Below are 22,616 nucleotides of genomic sequence, written 5' to 3'. Positions count from 1 at the left end.
ATTATATATTATTGGTAATGACTTCTGGGTTGAGGTGTCCTGAAGGATGTAGGACATCTCTCCAGAACATATTAATATCATGTACTTCGGTTCTTTTGTTTGTAGGGGGAAGTGGAGAAAATACAACAGCAAAATGAAACATTGCTTCAAGAAAATAAGAAACTGAAGAAGGATCTAGTAAGTCTTCAGGACCAGAATGTGCATCTACAAGAAGAAGTTGTAGCAGCTAAGGTAAGTACCGTCTCCAAAACATAGCAAAGCACAACAACAAAAAGAAAACTGAATACATTTAACTAGTGTTTTCTTTCTAAAATGATGTAGAATTTACAGTCTCTACAGAAATTGCCTTAAAGTAAGATAGGAATAGCTATGTGCTATTCAATGTGCTAGTTTTAGTGAACTACTAAGAAAACATTCCACCTGGATTGGGGAGAATGAGTAAAGACCACTGTACTATAGACAATGTTGAGTCTATATTGGTGTAATACCCAGGTTATTAAAAAGGAAAGCATGGAACACTAGGAAGGGGGACAAATTATGCACAGATTAGAAAAAGTTATTGAATCCTAGTCACTAAAATATTGACGTTAGGACACTGGATGGGAAGGAGTTTTTTTTGTGTGTGTTCAAAGAAAAATAAAGGAGCTTCAGAACAGAGGATATTTTGATGGCTGAGACCACACAGCTTCAGAATTGTCTGAATTTAGGTTTCCTTAGAATTAGCTATAATAATGGAAGCTATAGAAAACCTGCAAAACAAAACAAAAGAGAAAAGAGAATCCATTGATTATTCACTGTAGATTGGCCAAAAATATAATAGGGTGACAGGAAAACAAGAAAAATAGAAATGTTAATTACTCTTTTCTTATCTGTGACATTATAATAAATGGAAATCGTGATGATTTGTTTTTCTGCTCTGACATTTCAGGTTCTCCAAGATAGAGTGAACACTTTACAGAACAGATGTGAGAAACTTGAATCCCAAATGAATGATCTGGAAAAGGAGAAGTGTGCCATTAAGGCAGAACTGATGCAGTAAGTATTTATTTTTCCTCCTAGAGATAGCTGGTTCAGTCTCATAATACTAAGTAAAATTTTAGTGATCGAAGCCTAGGAAAACCTTGGATTCATGAAATCCCTGTTCTCTTTTCAATGCAGCCGTAAAAAACATGTTTGGAATCCCTTGGTTCTGTTTTTATTATCTGTGTGGAAACAAACGCAAGGGCATAGTTTTATGAACTTGGCTTTTTAGTAGATATAGTTAGCTATGGCTACCATTTGAATAAGAATAATAACACTGATAATGTGTATATTGTGGTTAAAAACTTTGTTCTCTGGGATGCAGAGGAATTATTGGCTAAAGGAGAGGGGACCGTCCAAGGGGAGTAAGAAGACATTCTAGCTTAAAATCGGTTCAGGGGAGTAAACATCTAAGGTTAAACCTACAGGGAAAGCAGATGGTCTGGTGAAATGTTTGTAATATGTGTGATCAGCAGAAAAGTATCTACTTGGGCCTATTCATGGAATGGTTCTGGTTACTTCCGCCTGACATTAATCTTGCCAGACTCTGCGCTTCTGGGAAGGAGAAAACAGCGGATATGGCAGCAGAATCACAGGCAGCTGCTATGTCTTCACAAGAGATGATGGACACCTTACTCCTACATCAACAAGAAGTGGAAGCAGAAATGAGGAACTTACAAGCAACAATACTTCAGTTGGTTCAGCCATCAGTGGCCCCACTAGGTCTGGTAGAGCAACCAGTCTCCTCCCATAGTGGTTTGCCAGAGAAGTTTGGAGGAGAAGCAGACAAAATGAAAAACTTCATCGGTCAGTGTGAATTGTTTATGGGAACCCGAGCTGCAGAGTTTCCAACAGATCATGCAAAAGTATCATTTATATTGAGTTTGTTGAAGGAATCTGCAGCCAAATGGGCACAACCAATTATAGAAGGCAACGACCCAATAATGAACAATTATCAAAACTTCATGGAGAGATTCAGAACATATTTTGGAGATCTCATCCAAGCAGTCACAGCCAGTCACAAGATTCAGCAGCTTAAGCAGGGCAACAGAAGAGTGCAGTTATACGTTGCTGATTTTAAATTATTGGCAGCAGATGCTGATTGGAATGAGTCAGCCTTGATTGACCAGTTCAAGCATGGTTTGCACGATGACATTCAGAGTGAGCTGGCGAGACAAGGAGTTCCACAGAATCTAGAGGAGATATTCCAAAGTTGCTTGCTCATAGATGCCCATTTGGAAGAATTGAAATGGAAACAGGAGAAATCATGCAGGCCTAAGGTTAGATCAAATTTCACGAGGCCTGCTCACTTTGTGCCTGTCTCAATTGATCCAGAGGTGGGAAAGCCAATGCAGTTGGGAACATCCAGAAGAATGGCAGTTGCTAAAGAAAGACAAAGACGACGGGATTCAGCAGTTTGTTTTTACTGTGGCAAACCAGGGCATATCGTCGGAGCTTGCCCGGCCAAGGGGCCATGGAGAGAGAGTGGGATGACTGATCAGGGTGCAAAAGAGCCTCACTCCTTTCACCAGACACCAATTTAAGGAAACAACAACGGCCCCTCTCTCAAGAGCTCGCAGAGGGAAGCATCCATCTTGTAAAGAGAGCTCAATTTCATTTGGACCATAGTATACTCTTAATTGTTTATGTCAGATTATCTTTTGACTCTGGGTGTGAGGAACAACAAGAAGCCTTACCATGAATTTCATAGACTTACAATCAGTAGAAGAGTTACATATATCTACAGTAGACTTGCCTGCTCCCATGAAGATAGACATGAGAGACAAGCAGCCTTTAAGAGTGGGTCTCATCATGCAGTGTACAGTACCATTGTTGTTAACAATTGGAGAGCATACCAGGCACCAATCATCTTAGGATCAGCATGGCTAAAGTTACATAACCCAACAGTAGATTGGGAGAAGAGAGCAACTTCATTCCCCTCTCCAGCCTGCAAGGTCAATCTGCAGTTTTCCACAGGCCTGCTGGATACCCTGAGGCAGAGGGGCTAAAATAGCCAACCATGTATGCCAATTTTGCAGACATTTTGGGGGAAGATGAGGCTTCAATCCTCCCCCTGCCTGGGGATTATGACTGTAATGTTGAGTTGAAGCCTGGAGCTTAAGTTCCAGATATAGTATCAGTATTAGCGAAAGAGCTTTCAATCAAGCATTTGTATTCAAATTTAGAGAAAAGACCTTCTAAATCACTATCTTCAGTACCTACTTTTTTTTTCCAAAGAAGCAAGAGGCAGGTATTCCAAACTTGAAGGGAGAAGTTCTGATGCTCACAGTCCACTATTACAAGGATCTGACAATCTTACAAATAACGTATAATTATCTGCTATGAGATTTGATGAACAGATTCCAGAATGCTCACATATTTACCAAGTATTTGGGATCTTTGGAATGCATATAATCTTGGTATAATCAAAGAAGGTTATTTTGATAGTCTTTGATACCAGGTTGTGGGAAGTTTGAATATAGGTAGTCCTTTACTTACAACCATTCATTTAGTGACTGTTCAAAATTATAACGGGACTGAAAAAAATGACTTATAACTCTTTTCATACTTACAATCACTGCAGCACCTCTATGCTCACATGATCAAAATCCGGTCACTCGACAACTGGCATGTATTTATGACAGTTGCACTGTCCTGGGGTTATGTGTTCATCATTTGTAACTTTCTTAGCTGGCTTCCCATAAGCAAAATCAATGGGGGAAGGCAGATTCGCTTAATGACCATCTGATTCATCAAACAATTGCAGAGATTTGCTTAATCACTGTGGCAAAAAAAGATCATAAAATGGGGCAAAACTTAACAATTGCCTTGCTGAGCAACTGAAATTTGGGGCTTAATTGTGGTCGTAATTCGAGGATCACTGCTATATGGTTATGCCTTTTGGATTGGCTAGTGGTAGAGCAGCATTTTATAGATTCATGAACCAATTTTTTTCCGGATATGACAAATTTGCGATAATTTATTTGGATGTCATCTTTATGGCCTTTGAGAATGTAGAGGCTTGTGTGCAGCATGTTAGGGAGATGTTGTGAAAGCTACAGGAGAATAAGCTGTTCATCAAGCTTGAGAAATGCACCTTTGACCTCCCAATTGGACTACTTAGGCTACAGGATTTCAACAAATAATCTGAAGATTTACTAAGGTGTAAGCAGTGCCATTTTTGTTACCTAACACTCCTATTTCACAAACCACGTATCTTCAATTGCAATAAGCACCAATCCTGCGAGGGTATTACAGTCTTTCAACTTTAGTCGGCACTAGCAATTATTAGTAAATAAATTTGGCAGCAGGATAACAGGTCCAGGATTTGTTCACCAGAATCAAGACATATCAGCAGCAAGACCCTTATGCTTGGGCTTGGATGGATGACCTCTAGGGGACCCATGAAGGTATAATATCTCTGTTTTGGGTCAAAGATGTAAAATCTGCAGCATAAAGACAGAATCCTCATGCCTGTACTTTTAAGGGAGAAGGTGCTACAACTTTAAAATGGCACTGAGACCGCTGGACATGGAGGAATCTTCAAGATACTGCACAGGACACTAAGAGACTTTGGTGGCCTAAGATCACACCAGACATCAAAGACTATGCCAAGTGTGCTGAAGGGACAAATCCCTAAAAATACTCCCACCCTCACTCCCCCAGCCTTGGCATACAGTATCATTTGACTTTAGAACAGATTTTCCACACCAGTGCAGGTTATATATATCCATATTGGTAGCGGTAGATCTCTTCACTAACAACCAGATATTACAACAGTATTTGAGGTACATACAGCCAACATAATTGGCCATCACTTAATTCATTAGCTAATGTTGTATATAGTAATTCTATCCATGTATCAATTGCAATCACCTGGTTCCAGGCCTTATGGGGAACACTCACAGATTTTATCAGCAACCTCACAATAGAGTTGCATGCTTGGGGCCTGGATTTTCCAGAAGAGCAATGCACTGCTCAGGCCCTGTTGAAAGAACAGTTAGACCAAATTAAACGGTATTACAGGAGGTCCTTAGACACACATACACACACACACACCAATATAAGAGAGGCTAGCAGTTGCAAAGGTGGACCGTCTGGCTGCCTACTACATTTTTAACTTATACCAGACTCTCAAACCACAGGCAAAATTTGGTGAGGCTTTTAAGGTCCTATGATAGGTCAATGCTGTGGACTTTTGTTTGCAGTTGCCACCATCTTTCAAAGTGCACCCACTTTCATTCTTCATTGCTGGTGAAGGAGACACTTTACAGTCATTGGTAGCCTCCACCCACCCAACCCCTCTCCATGATTGTTGAAGGCAAAGGGAATTTGAAGTGAGGGAAACATTGGACTCAAGATGGGAAAAGAATACAGTGTTTGATTCACTGGAAGGGCTACCCAGAAGCAGAGCACTCATGAGAAAATGCAAAGTACATGGATGCTCCAGAATTAGTAAAAGTTTCACAAGCGCTTCTCAAGCAAGCCAAGATATTCCATGCTCCCAGTACCTGCTTCAGTCCTTAACCTGAGGAGAACCAGTGAGTGAAGGGGTTAATTATTCAGAGGGAGAAACGTGAAACTGGAAGTGGTTCAATCTTCAATTTGGGTCTTCACTTCCTGAGGGAAAGGGGGGGAGGACACTTCTAATGCTTTAGATGTTTTGCAGGAAAGCCACCTGGCTGGGAGGACTTCCTGGACATGGAGGAGGACGATTCTTCTTACATTTCATGTCATCACTATCCCCATTGTTCAGTTCCCACGAGAACTCAGACAAAGAAGACAAAATGGAGGAAGGAGAGGGTTTGTTTAGAGAGGAGATCATGATGTGGTAAAATCACCAGATGAAGGAAAGGGTTCTCCTTTAGAGAGAGTAAAAAAACATTCCAGCCTGGAGTCAATTCAGGGTAGGAAAGTCTGAGGTAAACCCTTAGGTCTATATTTGCCATTTCCCAAGGGAAGGCAGACAGTCTGGCAAGATTCTTGTAATATGGGTGATCAGCGGTAAAGTATCTACTTGGGCCTGTTTGTGGAATGGTTTTGGTTAGTTCTACCTGACAGAGTTAAATTTAAGCAAAAAAATACTGCATTTGTGTACTATATAGGTTACAGTATAACTTTTATCCTCTGAATTATCCAGAGAACTATTGTTCTTGGTAGCATATAAATGCAATAAGGAAATAATAATCTGCTATGCCTGTTTCCAAACAGGATCAAAGAAGAGAAAGAATCTATGTTATCTGAGAAAGAACAGGTGGGAAACCGGCTGAGAACCATTTTGTGCCAAACAGAAGAACTTCAAGTGAGTTAGCAGCGCTGGGGTCTTTTCTTAAGGGTTTAAAATAATTAACTCCTGATCAGCCAACTTGACCAGAAGTGCAGTTTCTGCAACTTCTTGGAGTCTCAACACTTGCAAAGAATATCATAATGGACAAGGTTCATCTATAAGCTTCAACCTTGGAAGGAAGAAGCTTTTCAAATCCCAATTTTAGAGAATCAGAAACAGCATTTGTGCTTGAATGGATAGGACCAAATATATTTAATTGTTTCACATTCCCGATGAAGCAATGAATTCTGATACATATTTTCATCCTTATCTAAATTTAGGAACAACTTCTGTCAATAGATACTCCCTATGTATATTTACCCTGCATCTGTATGCTTAACATTTAACATCATAGAATTAAAACCCTTATCTGAGTTGTTTCATAAACAGTTATTCCTTGAGTTATGACCATTGATTCAGTGACCATTCAACATTATGATTGCCTGGAATGAAGGGAATTATGACTGACTCAAATTTCAGGCCATTGTAGTACCACCACCACCACCCCCGAACAAAATTCCTGATTCTCTGACCATTCTTACTGTGAATTGCAATCATCCAGGCTTCTCTTTACAGGTAAACAGTATAGTCATCTGAGAGTCATCTGGGATTGTTCCTAGTTGATCCCATTCAGGAACAAGTACCTCCAAAGAACGAAATCAGCAGCGAAATCAGTCATTCATCAACGGGGAAAAAAACTCCCGACTGCTCAGGATGCCATTTTTGGAGGATAGAGAGTAGAGGATTTCTGAATACAGAAGATTTTTTATTTTTTAGTCACGTCAGCTGTTGAAAGAATTCAATCATTTTGTGGCATTATTCAAAATATTTGCCTAAATTGTTAAGGGTTTTTTTTTAGCTTCCATATCTCTCAAGAATTATATAATTTCATAATTATCAAATTTAGGAAATTTTATAAAACTGACCTAGAACTAACTTTGACCCTGATTGCCTAATCATGGTTCCTTTTCTTGATCTGCATTTGGAGAATGATGTGCATCTCTCCCTTTTGTTAGTTGCAAGTGCAAAGTCAACAGAAGGAGGTGGACACCCTGCAGGAGACCATTAAAGATAAAGTAAAGCATGTGGAAGAATTGAAGGGAGAGAATTATCAATTAAATGCTGCCTTGTTTAGACAGGTAATTTTCCTACATTTTTTTTCTTCTTTTGCTATATAGTCTTTTAACCTTAAATAACTTTAAATTTGTGCATCCTTCACTAGAAAGAGCACAGTTTATTAATCTAATAAAGCAGTCCCTCCATGGAGATCCTATACCCCAGATAATCTAATTGCTGCAGATTATTCTGCAAAAATCTTATTATCCCTTCTTCCTGGGAAACTGTCACTTCGCTGTAGTTTATCACACCACCCCTCCCTTCGTAGATATAGTCAACCTCAGAAAGTCATTTCCTTAGATGGCACATAAGCAATCAGCATTTAAGAATGTAAACAACTCTTTGCCTCTATATCCCTTCTCCATTGCCCCAACCCCTCCCAGCAGTTTGTGTTCCAGACTTCAGGCACCACCGTCAGATTATAAGCAGCCAGAAAGTGTTTTGTCTAGAAGAGACTCAAACTCGGCACATAATAATCATTTTCTGAAGTGCACAGTGAAACAGCAATGGCCTTCCGTAAACTAACCTTGCAGATTTCAGTGGTTGACTATGTTTATGAAGAGGGAGGTGGTGGTGATGGACTATGCTGAAGCACTTTCTGCTTAGGAGAGGAAAGGGGACAGTGACAAGGATGAAGGCTCACAGTTCTACCATAAGAGCCAAGAGTCGGAAGGAGAGTTAGCAAACAAAACCTCTCTGCTAATGGTAAACAATGGTAAACAAGGAAGAAAGAAAACAAGGATTCATTTGCTTAATAATAAAAAGAAAAATATAAGCAGGACTTTGACAGTGGAATGAATGTCTTAAGTTATATCATCCTAGATATGATTTTCAGTTAGTTCTCATTCGGCATCTGTGATCATTTTAGTTTGAGGCTCCCAATCTGTCCGTTATCTTTTTTTTTTCTGAGTGCCTAATCAAGGAGAAAAATTGGAATACATTAAGGCAGAAGTTTTGAGCTATGTTCTGTTGGGCTCCACATTGGGGGATAATCCACATGTTTTGACTTTGTGTATGCTGTTCTTTTATTCTGTCTCTTTTCCCCATTAAAACCTTTAATGAACTTATTGCTCCAGCTTTGGGCAGAAATATTCCTCCATAGCCATGTCATTCTGTTATTTGCCCTACATTGTAACTTGTCCTAAACACCGTCTGTTCCATTTCTCTTGAATCAGTTAGAAAAAATATCTATCCATCCACCTACCTGTCCATATATAAAGTTCTTTTCTCTCTCATACCTAAGTGCCTGTTCACTTATTTTATAAATCCTACTATTACAGAGTTTGGGTGCACATTTTTGACTGGGCCAATTCCAATGTCTCCCTGCTGTACACTTCATCCATTTTATTTGTGTCTAAAACAACAAAATCTCCTATCAGTGCTTTAGAATTATACAGAGATTATTTGATTACGGCACCCAGTGTAAATCCTATTATCTTTCTGAAATTGCTGGCTTTTATAATAGTTAAAGATGGAGCATGCCGAATTTAAGTTTCCAGTCCTGAGACTTAGTGGAAGATCTTGCACTCCCTGTTATCTTTCAGTCTAACGTTACTCTACCTTACTCCTTATTACTTTAATAATTAAGTGGATCTTAACCCTGAGTTCTAGTGGAAGACATATAAAATAAGGATTGAGGGGGGGAGAAGATGTTTATCATTTACCTTTGGCTTCTAATTATGCTTCAGCTTTTTTCTTTTCTCAGCAAAAGTTGAACAAGATTCAGGAAGAACAAACACTTGCACTTCAAAATCTGAAGAAGGAAAAAGATGAAATAGAGCAAGAAAATCAGGTGCAAACTTTGTCATGTGGGGAGTGGTGAGAGATGCTACTGTTGGATTATTGTGCAGAGGGCAGTATTGTGCAGTTAGGGACAGATAGAAGTTGCTTGTGACAGCTTTTTGTAGTCTAGTGGCCTCCTTGTGGCTGAGAATTCTGGATATTTTAATTCCCAAACATTTCAAAAACAGATGGATAAGCCACTATTGTTGCTTGCCTCAAAAAGAGCACCTGCCTTTTCCCATGAGATGTGCATTTGGGAAACATATTATTCATTATAAATATATTGCCTGTGAAAAAAGTTGTAAAAACTGTAATATTTCAATACCAGGAAACTGTTATAACCTAAAAGAGTGTGGATTAATCATCTAATGTCTCTAAAAAATGTTAAATAGTTAACTCATATCCATTGTCATTCCAGAAAACACAATAATAATTCACAAAGTATAGAGTTTCCCTGCCATCATTTTAATATTTCTCTCTGCCGCTACTAATCAACCTAATCTAGTATTAAAAACCTGTTTCAAATGTTTTTTATAAAATATGTTTTGATAGAACATTATGCTCAGTGAATAATCTGCAGGTGTGCTTCTTTCATTCTTAAACAATAATTCAGCCTTTAGCACTAAGTCAAATCTGCTACCATTATAGTATTGCACATATATATAGTTGTGCAGATGTTTATAAGGTGATTTGACTCTTTATCTTTACCTATATTGGGGACTTCTTGGAAATACTATTTATGGCTGCATGGAATTCCTCCCCCAGAGTGCTGCAAAGCATAGGATGATTGGTTAAGGTAGCACAGCTCCTTCAATTACACAGATTCAAGTGAAGGATGGCCAGGTAGAGGCCATTAAAGATTGTTAGTAGGATGAGCAAACATATCTGGCACCTGCAGTCAACATCAGATAGCACAATTTGTAGCGGAGTCTCTACCCAGTATCTTCACTTGTAGCATGAAGCTTCCCAGCAGCCTGCACTTGTTAGCTAGGGCCTATCCCAAATCCAGAACCTGAACCATGTTTTTCAGGCTTGGCATCTGGCAGGCCATTGAAAGCTTGTCTTTGTATAATTTTCTTCCTCCCTCTCTCTCCCTCCCTCCCTCCCTCCCTCCCTCTCTCTTCAGAAAAACTATTTTTATTGTTTTCTGCCCTTGGAAAAAATAATAAAGAACATTGGTTTGAATATTAGAACCAGATTAACAGCATCCCCCACCAAAACCAAAAGCTTTGACTTTTCCATGAAAGCTTTATACTCTAATTGCCATTAAAAATTATTTTCTCATAGGTTGATACAGATTTTTCAACACTGAGCACCTCAATACTGCTTAGCTTATATTCCACAATCCCTCCCAAAGTAGGCTGTGACGGTTCTCTGTTCTGTAGATCTTGAATTGCTGGGAACCCAGAGAATTAAGTCAATCTGTACTGAACAGAAGACATGGTCAAAAAAAAAAAAAAAGCCTGCTCTGCCCTTGATCTAACACAGATCCTGGACCAAGAAAAAACCCCATGGTGATTAAATGGTGCCATCAATCAAAAGATGTGGGGTATCTCCTTCCAGATTATTTTCTAATCAACTGCCAATCAAAGAATGTAGGGTATCTTCTTCCAAGTTATTTTCTAGCAAGATAATAAAACCCTCCCAGAACAAGGAAAATATGTGATATCCTCACTATACAAAGGGAAATAAAATCAGTCCCTAATGTCTATACACATTTTCAATATATGTTATGTCCATTTGTCCATTTGAAACAAAACGAAATGGTCCTTATGAGGTAAAATTCCTTTACTACACAGTGCTACTATATTCTACAATATTGTGTGCAAACTATTAAAAGTGAAATAATAATGTTTGGCATTTTTGTAGGCAGATATTTTACTCACTAGTTATAACCATGGTTGCATGTTGCTTCAGTGGCAAGTGCATACTAGACAAACTCTAGGAATAGGACACTGATAATATATGATGGAAGAGAAAAGAGAAAGTAATCTGAGTTTTGATTGCAGGAGGTGGGATAAGCAAAAGTTTTCAGTATAGGAAAACCTGCTTACAAACTCTGCAGTATTGCAAAAGGTGGCATCCAATTTTGCTCAGGTTTTAAATCAGTACAGAACAAAAATAAACTTTTCCAGGTCCTTAGATCAATCAGTAGTATGAAGTCCAGAAAAATCTACAGCTGCTTCTGAACTGTTGCAAACCTTTGTGTGGATGTTCCCACTGTGAAACTGTATTGTGGGACTGGTGAGAAATCAGCTTCCAGGTGCAAGCAGGAAATTTTGTTCCTATATTTCAGATGCAAACAACTGTTTCTTGGCCCAGCTAGCTAAAAGTTACTGGTTTTGCATTTTAGCTTTTTTTTTTTTTTTTTTACAGAAATTATGGCAGGAAAATGAGGGGTTGAGGGCACGCCTCCCTGAAATACACAGTTCATCTGCTGGACTGCCATCCCAGTCACCATCTAATTCTATGCTCCTGTTTGGAAATCCATATTCTGGTGAGTGGTGTTAGACATCCAGTGGGGAGGTTCAAACTAGCAGCAAAAGTATGTTAATTGATAATCCAGTGCTGTGTTGATGTGTTGCGATGTAACCTCTCCATCACAAGACCCATCACAAGCGTCTCACTGATGACTCATACCTGACCCATCAAAACACCCTCACTTGACACACCCTCAACTGAAGCCCTCACAAACAGAACACTGGCACCAACATCTCCTAAACTCCGCTGAAGATGTTATCTAGTTTTGGTAACGAAACGTTTGGAAACCAACCCACAAGCCCAGAGGACAAACCTTCACCTTCATCCAATGCTGTGTTATTTAATTGTTCAGATGGTCCTCAACTCATGACCAAAATGGAGTCTGCCCATTATTGACCTAAGTTGTGATGATCATAAAGTTGATCATCACATAACTGATCCGATTTTATGTCCCTTTTTTAGCACCAGTTGTTAAGTGGTTATTAAGCAAACCCATTGTTCACTATTGGATGTTTTTGTCAAAGATCAGAAGCAAACACTATTTTGGGGGGGGGGGAAACTTCGTAAATTGTGGGCACTTGACCATAAGATGCTGCAAATGGCTATAAATGCAAACCAGTGGCCAAGTACCCAAAATGTGGTCTACATGACTTTAGGCAGGGGTAGTCATTGGAACTTTAAAATCAGGTTATAAGTACCTTTTGGGGCGAGGTCCATGGTAATTTTGAACAGTCACTAAGCATAAGTGAAGGAATACTATACCAAATTTTGCAGTTGTGGGAAGTGCTACTTTTTTTTGGATATGTTATATTTTCTTGAGAAATAATAATAATGTCCTGAAATGGACATTGGCAGATTCTGTGAGTTGTATGTCCAAATAAGATGGAATAGATTATATGTTGCCAGATCTTACAAATATATATACAAGTGTATAAACTCCATGACTGATTTCTGATATCTCTGTTTTCTACCATCACACAGTAGTTTAAAATGTTACTGATGCTATATATTAACTAATGTCAAAGTGTTTTGTTTTTCTCACTTCGATTCATTTTACAGCATCACCAGAAATTGCTGAGATGGACCCGGTGAGTTTTCACTTCTAATGTCTTTATTATTGAGCACAATGCAAAAAAAACTGAAACCACACAGTAAAGATAGTGTTACAGTGAAAAGAATTAGAGAAAAAGGGGAAAGGATACATGGTAATTAAAGTTGCAATTGTTGGTTACAATCGTTGTCCTTAATACTCCTTGGTGCTTTAAACCAGCCTTGTTTAGAACTGAGGGAAAGGCAGATTAATGCTGCGAGCCCTTAGGCACTTAATATTTTGCACTTGTTGGTTTGAGGTATCCATCTCCTTTTTCTCTGCTAGCTACAGTTCCATTCCATCACTTGCCAGAATGCCACAAAACAAAGCTTGCCCATTCCTGTAATAGCAATTTATATCATGCAGTTACAAGCTATTTGGAAAAAAAAAAACATTTGCATTGTCTTCTTTTAGGTCTCCCAAAAAAAGTGTCCCATTTGCCAGGAAGTCTTCCCTAATGATATTGGACAACAACAATATTTGGATCATGTGCAAAATCATATCCTCGACTGTCCATATTGCGATAAAACCTTTGACAGCTCAAACAAGCAAGTGTACAATGATCATGTCTTTTGCCATCGTTTAGACCAAGATTAAGCCTGCTTGCACCACTGAAGCTATTACATTAATGCCTTTTTTCTTTCATTTCTTTCCTTTGTATGATCTGGCAGGGATAGATACTTGATCTGCTAAACTTGACATACAAGGCTGAAGTTTGTTGTTAGGCCTGAAGTACTGATTAATTTAATTTTCTTGTGATACATGTGTTAAATTAAATAATACATTATGCTTTTGCTTTGGAAGCAGAATTTTCCATTTTTAAATCTTATATTTAAAAATAAGATGCTTTTTTCCTCTACCCTTAATCTATGAATAATGAATCACGTTCATGATAAGCAGTTAAAGTTTTCTAGCTCTACTAGAGAGAATATTTCTAGCACATGGACTCCAGCACAATGAAAGTTTGGAAGACTAAACCTCTGTGACCAACCCAGATTGGATCCTGCAACATTATCCTGGGACATGTATATTTGACTTCATTGTGTTTTCTAGCTCTGCTAGTAGCAAAGAATAAAATTGCATTTTTGCTTGCTTTGCTTCTATTTTATGCTGTTCAGGCAAAGCAACAATTATTCTTCTCAGTAACAAAAATATTCCATGTCTGTTGTCAGGGAGCTTACTATCGTATCAGAAAATGATCTAAAGACTGAACCCAATTTTTTTAATGATGTTGAGACTGATAAAGGAACTAACAAGTTTTCACCAGTCTTGTCACCGTATAGAAAGGATTTTTTTTAAAAAAGAGCCTTTGCTGAAAACAAAATATTAATACATTTTGGGGCTTTAGCATAGAGTCAATTTATTGGAAGCTTCAGATTGGACTGTAGTGTTGTACTTCCAGCATTAAGTAGTTGGAACAATCTTATAACCAGAATCTCTGTCTGTTAAGATAGAAATGTGCTGCTTTGTTGAAATGTCTCTCTATATATAATTGTTAAAAGTCTAAGCTTAATATATAATTAAGAGTATTCTATTAAAATAGAACACACGCGTGAAATTCTTTTTCTTGAAAAATCACAATATTATTTTTTAGTTTGACTGTGCACTTTTTATTCTTTAAGACTGAATCCTGTAATAGAGATAAGCTGCTTACATACAAATTATATACCATGTATTGGTTAGCTAAATAGTTAATATTATATATATCAAAATCTACTTTAGTAGCATTTTTATCTTTTAAGTTATGTTGCTGCTTTTTTAAAAAATTGGGGAAATGTTTTCCAGCGCAGAAAACTTAAATTTGTAACAATGGAGTACTTACTTCATTGCTATCACTCTGCTAAACACCTAACTCTCACAGTGCTAATATCCATATATATTAATCCATGTAGCATGGCTTTAGTATTATTATTTATCCTTATTTTCTTTGTTCCCTCTTTCATTTATATTATGATTATGATTATTTTGCTTTGCATGTACACGGAGTGTTTCTGTACAGGAGACAAATTCAAACAAAGTATTCCATTCCATTCAATTCAGATAAATAAGCATTGGTTTATCTTTTTCAAGTACTTATTGATTACTTATTGAAAATATATCTTTTTTTTCAGAATGGAGAGAGATATGTGCATATGCGTATCCAGTGAATCTTATGTAGTGAATTCTAAATATCTACCCTCTAGTAGTAAAATTAGTCTTGGAAATGAGACCATTTTACCACTTAATATATCAGCTCAGATAATTAAGCATACCAGAAAAAACAGGATTAGGCTGGTTTTCAGAAGAAACTCTGCTTGCACTCAGGAATTAATTAAAGATTCTGTCTTATCAGTTGTAAAAGTAGTTTCTTCCTTTAGATTTTCTGTTTAAACTATGTGCCATCTGTTTCTTTTGATGAAGTTCTGTAGCTTTCTTGCAGGTTTACTTTGGCACTCTTCATACTTGGCTGCTTTTACCAAAATAAAATTATTATCTGGATACTCTCTAATTGTTGGTCTTCCTTGGTGAAATTTCTACCACAGGAGTTGCATAAAGATTGTAACAGATACGCTGTGTAAAGATGCCTTAAGATATTTTGCTGCCTAAAGTAATGCCCAAGATTTTATTTCCTTAGTTTCATATAAAGAAGCTAGATGGATTCACAGTAGAATTTTTCCTCAATGATGCACAGATATAAGATGTTTACACAAATGAAACAGCAGCAGACCAGTTGCCTGACACATCCAACTCTGATTTTTTAGCAATAGCTGCTGGTTAGTAGTTCCAGGATCTGTCTAATGATAGAGCCAAGACTGCAGCATCCTGTTAGAAAATCACATATCTCACACACATTCATAAAATCAGCACTGTGACAGGATTGGATAAGGTCTGATTTATCTATCCTCACATCTCATTTGGGCAATTTCCAATCTACAATAATATGAAATATGGGAATATACAATTTGGGGCACACCAAATATAAATAGTTTCTTCCAGAAAAAGGCAGATCCTACTATCATTATGCAACAAATTGAACCACTAATCCTAAACTCTGAGTGGGGGTCCTCAGAGTTATTGCAAGGGGTCTACAATATGTATAAAAAAAACATGGAGAACAAAACAAGCCAGATGGTTCTTCTGTTGACACAGATGCTTTACTGTCTTGAGTTGAAGTATAGGGAAGAAGATAAATACTAAGCTGTTTTAGGAGGTAGATTAGCAACTGATTTAGGCTAGTTCCATTTTCCAGCCTAGTTGCAATACTGAACTGCCTATGGTTGGTTTTTCTTTCTCTTAATTATTAACAACATAATTATCATCATTCTATGTTTCCTTGTTCTGCATTCACTGTCCTAAGAGCTCCTGTTACCCCACCAAGGCATCTCATCTGTCACAATCCTCTCTTCTGTTTTTCTTCTCCCATAAATAAGACACTCTACTGTCTTACACCTTGGGTCATACCACTGGCTTCCTTTTAAGTCTAATCTGAACATCAAACTCACCAATATGCATCTCCTACCCAAAATTATTAATTTTGTATAGTGAGTAAACTTCCATTGCCTATGCAATGCCTGTGTGTTTTAATTGTATTTAGTAAAATAAAACTGAATTAAAATTAAATTCATACTAGATTTTATTATTGCTTTATTTCAGTCAACAGATACTGAAGGTCCTGCTCGTGTCATGGGACTCCACAAAAGTTTAAAGCAGGGGTCTTCAAACTTGGCCCTTTTATGACTTGTGGACTTCAACTCCCAGAATTACTGAGCCAGGCACACTGGCTGAGGAATTCTGGGAGTTGAAGTCCACAAGTCATAAAAGGGCCAGGTTTGAAGACCCCTGATTTAAACATTAAAAAGGGTTCTTCATGCAATTTGGGAAACCAGTGAGTTAGAATATGGAGCTGAAGAAGTAATTAAAATTATTAAAAATATAGAATTATACTAACATTTTTTGTCCCTATCCAGCCACACAAAATGGTGATGAAGGTGCTGGACTAGAAAAAGTCACACATGTTCTGGTCCATCCTTCACAACAGGCACTCCCTTGGCATCTGGGATTCTCAGTCTAATTTTCTATAGGGATTTTCTGGAGAAAAATTGGAGAAGGAACATTACGCATGTCACTTTGAACTCCTGAATGAAAGGTGGATATAAATCTAAAACAGGTTTATGTGATAGAAAAATGCATTTAACAATGTTTCTGTAGTCAAGGTGATAAAGCACAAATTGTGATTTACTGAACTACATCCAGCATACCTGAAATTGTGCTGCCTCGTGTACTGGCAGATGTCCTTTAAAATATTTGGAGGCCTACCCAATGAACTCACACAGCTTGCTAAGCCGTCATTTGCCAATCCCTACAGTAACTCAAAGTTAATCAGTGAGACACCCAAATGCACCATATATCCTATAATATTGCCATAGGCTCTCTATACAGCTCCCATGATTTAAAATGCAGTTTTAAAAATACATGAAAACTTATAAATTGTCAAATTTTGCATTACACACAACACAGAGAAGCACATATTCCATCTTTATTACTTTATAAATATCTCAAGGTGGTGAACTTACATAAATGTTATCTCTCCTACTGTTTTCCCCCTAACAAGAATCACATGAGGTTGGGCTAAGAGAGAATGACTGGCCCAAAGTTACCCAGGTGACTTTCATGGCGGGACTAGAACTCACAAGTTTCTTGGTTTTTAGGCCAGCACTTTCACCATACACCAAACTGGTGTTTATATACTTATTTCCATCTGAAATCTCAGAAGTATAAAAGAACATTTATCACTTGTTTGAGATTACTGAGATATGGAATAATTTGAAAATGATTTATTACTTTTATAATCTGCCACCACCCAAAAATCACATAGCACCAGAAGTTGTGGATCTTAGCATATCAGGATACTACTTTGATACTACTTTGCAGCGTTGTCATATACCACTCTCCCCACAAAAAGAATACAGGTAGTCCTTGAGCTATGACCAAAATGGAGCTGTCCATTACCATCATAAGCCAGGAAGACATTAAACGAAACACATTAAGTAAATGAGTCCTCATCCCAGCTCCCCACAAATTTGTGCAGATTGTTAAGTGCACATGGGGTACCTAGGTGGGGAAAACCAAGGGAGTCTAATGCAGGAACAAGACCATCTGCTTCTGGCCATCCAAAGCCTCTCCCTACCCACTTAGATATCCCGTGCTCCACTTCTCACTCCTTAGGATCCTTACAGCTGCTTGGGCCTTCTCCACACCAACCCTGTCATGGATCACTCACTCACCTTTTGAAGATCTCCAGTGCTCAAGATGTCAGAGTAGGAAAGGAGAACAGGTTGGGCGTTCCTGCATTCCTGCATGCACATCCTCTCTTCACAAAAACACTTTTGCAAAGAGGAGAGGGGAATGTGAAATTTATCACTGGCTGAATGCTTTTGCAAAGAGGAGAGAAGCCTATAGGAAAGAGAAGTGTGGTGTTGGCTGCATGCTTCCCACTATTAACTCATAGTGTCTGTGCCATTACCTAGATTTTGTTAATAGATATATAACAGTGATGGGTTGTATCTTATCCATTGGCAGAATAACTTCCAATGGTTAGAAGAGATGAAAATATCTTAAGTAAAATCTAACTTAGAAATATTAACTTCCAGTCGGTGCTCCCATTTAGTATACTGGTATTTAATTACGGTTACACATAATAATGGATTTTTGAATTATTTTAATGAAGCAACAATTACTTATAACTATGGAACAGGTTGTTTTAAGATAATCTTTTTTCAAAGAGAATGGCATCTTTAATTTGGTTGCCAAAACCCTAATAATACATTGAACTATAAATTAACTAAACAGGCTGGGTCACACAATATACTAAATCAAGTGTAAGAATATGCTAAGTGTGTATGTAAATGCAACCAGTATGTGTATCCAGGGCTTTTTTGTCATTGAAAGCACGCAGAGAGGAGACAGACCTTTTCCAGGTGAGTGACCTGCTCCTCGGAAGCTTACTAAAGCAGTTTCTTCTCTTCCCCCCCCCAAAGGGTTTTCAACTGTGCATGAGTTTGGCACCTTTTTTTTTTAACAAAAAAGCACTGTGTGTATCAATCATTACAAGCCCAATTAATTCACTAGCTGCAAAAACAAAACAGAAATAACCTTAGTTCTAAATCTGCAGAAATTATACTTTTTCACCCCCCTTCTGGATGTCAGTTATGTAAAATAAGAAAAATAAGAAAAAACACAGAAGTTCTGTTGATCTGTTGTGTCAAAAATCATTCTATATTCTTGGGATAACTTTATCTGCTGACATAATCCAACATTCTGGAATCATTAAATAAAAAGTAATGGCTCAAAAATGAACAACTACTGGAGAATCAATCTAATTGGATTGATGGAAATATGTTAACATGAAGTTTGATCTGGGAAAAAGGGTTGGCTTGGAGAACTAACTAAGTTGATTACTGTTCCCTGTTAATGTAGAAAGCAGGCAAGTAGAAGATTAAATGTAAAAGAAATTACATTTCAGATCATCTTGTCTTGCTGGAACTACAGTATTCTATAAGAATGTTTGCCTGTTTTGGCAGAAACAAGGAAATTACATTCCCATATGCAAGTACTCTTTCAAAAATGGTATGTTACTTGCTCTTACTAAACTCAGAAAAATTCATTCAAGTTGTATTGATGTTATTGATCTTATAAAATCTTGCATATTAATTTAAAAGCTTGAATAATAGTTGACATTAAATGCTCCCAATCTCTATCCATGCTTCAAACAAGCCAGGAAATTGTATAGGTTTTACAAGAGAGACAAGTGATGAAACATGCAGCATGGTGTCCTTAAATACTTTTGCTAAATGTCAGGATAGTGCTTGCATCAAACCACCACTGCATGTCTATCATCATTTTGAGGCAATCCTTAATTTACTACAGTTCCTTATAAAGTAGATAGTTCAGCATCTATGTAATGTAAATTGCAAAAACTTGATCCAGTCATCATTCTATGAAGGTGTTACCAGTCATATTTACCTGCCTACTTGCATTTTGTCTAACTCTTTCAGGCTTACTATGGAACTCTAGAGCCATATGCCCAAGCAGACATTCAAATGTAAAACCCGCCCCCACTTGATACAGGAATGTATCCCAGGCGCCTCTCTACATGAGACAGTGCTTCCTCCAAATTCCACATGCAGAAGAAATTCATCAGACATAAATCCAACTGTTTTAACAATACACAGCAACTACCCTACACATCTAGTACATTTCTGTCTGATACTCTATGACTTTTAGAACTGGAATGATATGGATTACAATGCAAGTATAAAAAAAATAAATAACTTTATAATCACTAACAATCATTAATGCCAATCATTAATAACTTTTCTCTGCAATTTACTAGAACTTAATAATTACTGAATTGTCAGGTGTGAAAGATCAGGTCCAATTAAACTAAGTTATTGTTAATGATAGGTATGAATCATTTCAACCTGACTGAATCAATGATTAAAGGTGGTTTGTACTCAGTTTGCTATTGGCTATTTAGAATTCTAGGCTGATCCCTCGTCTAACTTTGCCTCTAGATTCTACTTCTTTTCTTATCTGAATATGCTATTTCAGCCTTCTGGTGCTTTCTTTTAACACTATTGTTTTGAGGAAGAGTCAGGAATCAGGGTATAAGAAAAGGTTGAAAAGTGTTTGCAACCTAGTAAAAGATGATATACAGTGAGCAAGGATTTTATACTGATATGGTTCTACTATAGCCAGTGTTCATCAACCACCATTGTCTTTTTTAAATGCATATTTATTAGGGCTATGCACACTTCAAATATATATATACTTTTTCAAGCTCACATAGAAGCCTAAAAGGGGGACTGCTTGGAAGAGTAACCAGGAAGCCTTCAAAGCTAAAAGATTTGTGAAGTTTTATTTATCAGGGGAAAAATGCCCCCTTCTCCTTCAAAATAACCAGCATCTTCCAAAAATACCTGAATTAAGAGCAGTAAAATGCTTAAGATCAAAGAACATAAAACGAGAGACAAGCTTTTTTCCCCACAAAAGCAAACAAAAACTAGTAGTATACTGTATTTGGAATACTTCAGTGTTTAAGAAAAGTAGAGAATAAATGATATTTTACCCAAACGCCAAAGAAGAAACACCAGTTTTAACATGCAATCTATTTATTGTTACATAAGTTTTTAATATGATATGAAGCAAGGTATAGACTTTCTTAATACAACTAGAATTATCACCAATGCAGCAGAAGAATTAACACGTTACTGATTCAAAATAAAATTGGCCTCTGATAACTAAAGATCCATTGTTGATATTAGAGTCTCATTTATTCAAGTCCTGGAATTCTCAACTTGATTCAGTATGAAGATGAAGATATAAACTGCATTTTTAAAAAGTCCAGTTGTTATTTAGTCCAACACAGTTTTATAGCCTATTCTATATTCAAAATTAGCCCCAACATTAAAAAATGTTTTTTCATATGACTCATGAAGAGAATTAGGAGTAAATGGGATCCAAGAGGCTTTTTGCAAGACTCTGCTGCAAACAGAAAGAGTTAAGCAGAAAACCTTGTATTCTTCATATGTTGAACTCAGATGGTCCTCTTAGTTTTGCGATATGCCTTGACCATCTCCGATAGTTTCTCCATAGCCTCAGGGATCCCCACACCACTTATAGCAGAGCAACCCTGGATACGCCATTTGCGTCCTGATATTTTCCTCACTCCCATCCTTTCTGCCACTTTCATGGAAGGCCATGCTTCAGGCAAATCTTGTTTGTTGGCTAGCAGCATCAAAGGCACCCCTCGCAAATCGTCAGCATCCAGTAATGCCTCCAACTCCAGCCTAGCTTCTTCAAAACGATAATAGTCCATACTGTCCACCATGAAAATCAGCCCATCTGTGTTGGTATGGTAGTGCTTCCATAGGGCCCTGATGCGCTCTTGTCCACCAACATCCCACATGGTGAAAATGACATTGTGGAAGGATTGAACTGTCTCCACATTGAAGCCCACAGTGGGAATGGTTGAAGTTGTTTCATTCAGCTTCAGCTTGTAGAGCAGAGTTGTTTTGCCAGCAGCATCCAGACCCAGAAGGAGAATACGCGCCTCCATCCCATAGAAAGCATCATAAATCCGGCTGAGTAAAATCCCCATGGCTTGTTTAAGCATAAGCAAGATGTGAAACAGAGAGGAAATGTTTGCAATCTTATATTCAGCCAGTCTTTATTTTATTGGCTGCACGCTAGGGGGCGTGGTGTGGAAATTCCTATTACAATACTATCTTGTTGGCAGCTGACATGCTGGAACTTTTGAAGATTACCTATTTGACACAAGTTTGTTTGTTGGTAGTTAAACCTTAGCCATGTTATAACATTATGTATTGCTGCTTAGGTTTCATTAAACAAAACTACTTCATTGTGGTTATTAACACATATTCAGGAAATACTTGGCAATTTGAAACTTTTCATAATTTTTCATTAGAGTATATGTATCCATATGTATAGAGAGACACTTTACGGCATATTATTGCTATATGAGGGGTGGGAGTTCCACTTGGTGAGGTTTTTTTTCTTCTCAAAGATTTTTATACTCTTGCAAACTTGGTTCTCTAAAGATCGGTATCATAGTTATCTACTGCATGTGAATGAACCAATTTTGGTTAAATAAGGAAAATTTTGCATTAGGAAGTTGATATCATATCTAATACAGTTACAAAATGATATAGAAATGTAAATAAATGTTTTAGAACAAATTTGAATTGTGCTACATTTATATCTTAAAATGGGTTGTATCAACAGTACAATCTGTGGTGGGAT

The 22,616-nt window shown here is 37.5% G+C and overlaps 2 protein-coding genes across 3 annotated transcripts in view; one reads left to right on the top strand and one right to left on the bottom strand.

Annotated features, from left to right (window-relative positions):
• The window catches only part of CALCOCO2 (calcium binding and coiled-coil domain 2), a 30,817-nt gene extending 15,514 nt beyond the window's left edge, over nt 1-15,303 (top strand). For both annotated transcript variants that reach the window (XM_039333109.1, XM_039333108.1), the window contains 8 exons: nt 106-231; nt 929-1,035; nt 6,232-6,322; nt 7,363-7,485; nt 9,168-9,254; nt 11,621-11,741; nt 12,785-12,813; nt 13,230-15,303. In XM_039333109.1, coding sequence (XP_039189043.1) covers nt 106-231; nt 929-1,035; nt 6,232-6,322; nt 7,363-7,485; nt 9,168-9,254; nt 11,621-11,741; nt 12,785-12,813; nt 13,230-13,412 — 867 coding nt within the window. In that variant the 3' untranslated portion in view covers nt 13,413-15,303. The remainder of the gene's footprint in view (nt 1-105; nt 232-928; nt 1,036-6,231; nt 6,323-7,362; nt 7,486-9,167; nt 9,255-11,620; nt 11,742-12,784; nt 12,814-13,229) is intronic.
• Nucleotides 15,304-21,040: 5,737 nt separating this feature from the next.
• LOC120303526 (ADP-ribosylation factor-like) lies at nt 21,041-22,128 on the bottom strand. The gene has a single exon (XM_039333175.1). The coding sequence runs from the start codon at nt 21,967-21,969 to the stop codon at nt 21,391-21,393; it is 579 nt and encodes a 192-aa protein (XP_039189109.1). The 5' UTR covers nt 21,970-22,128; the 3' UTR covers nt 21,041-21,390.
• Nucleotides 22,129-22,616: the final 488 nt, after the last annotated feature.

This window comes from Crotalus tigris, unplaced genomic scaffold, assembly GCF_016545835.1.
Source record: "Crotalus tigris isolate CLP2741 ecotype Arizona unplaced genomic scaffold, ASM1654583v1 scf7180000024472.5447098, whole genome shotgun sequence".
NCBI lineage: Eukaryota > Metazoa > Chordata > Lepidosauria > Squamata > Viperidae > Crotalus > Crotalus tigris.
Note: the sequence above shows the minus strand (reverse complement) of the source record. Positions and strands in the feature narration are given on the sequence as shown.

Excerpts from the sequence above, each read along its gene's own strand:
- LOC120303526 (XM_039333175.1), bottom strand. The coding sequence starts at position 21,969 with ATGCTTAAACAAGCCATGGGGATTTTACTCAGCCGGATTTATGATGCT.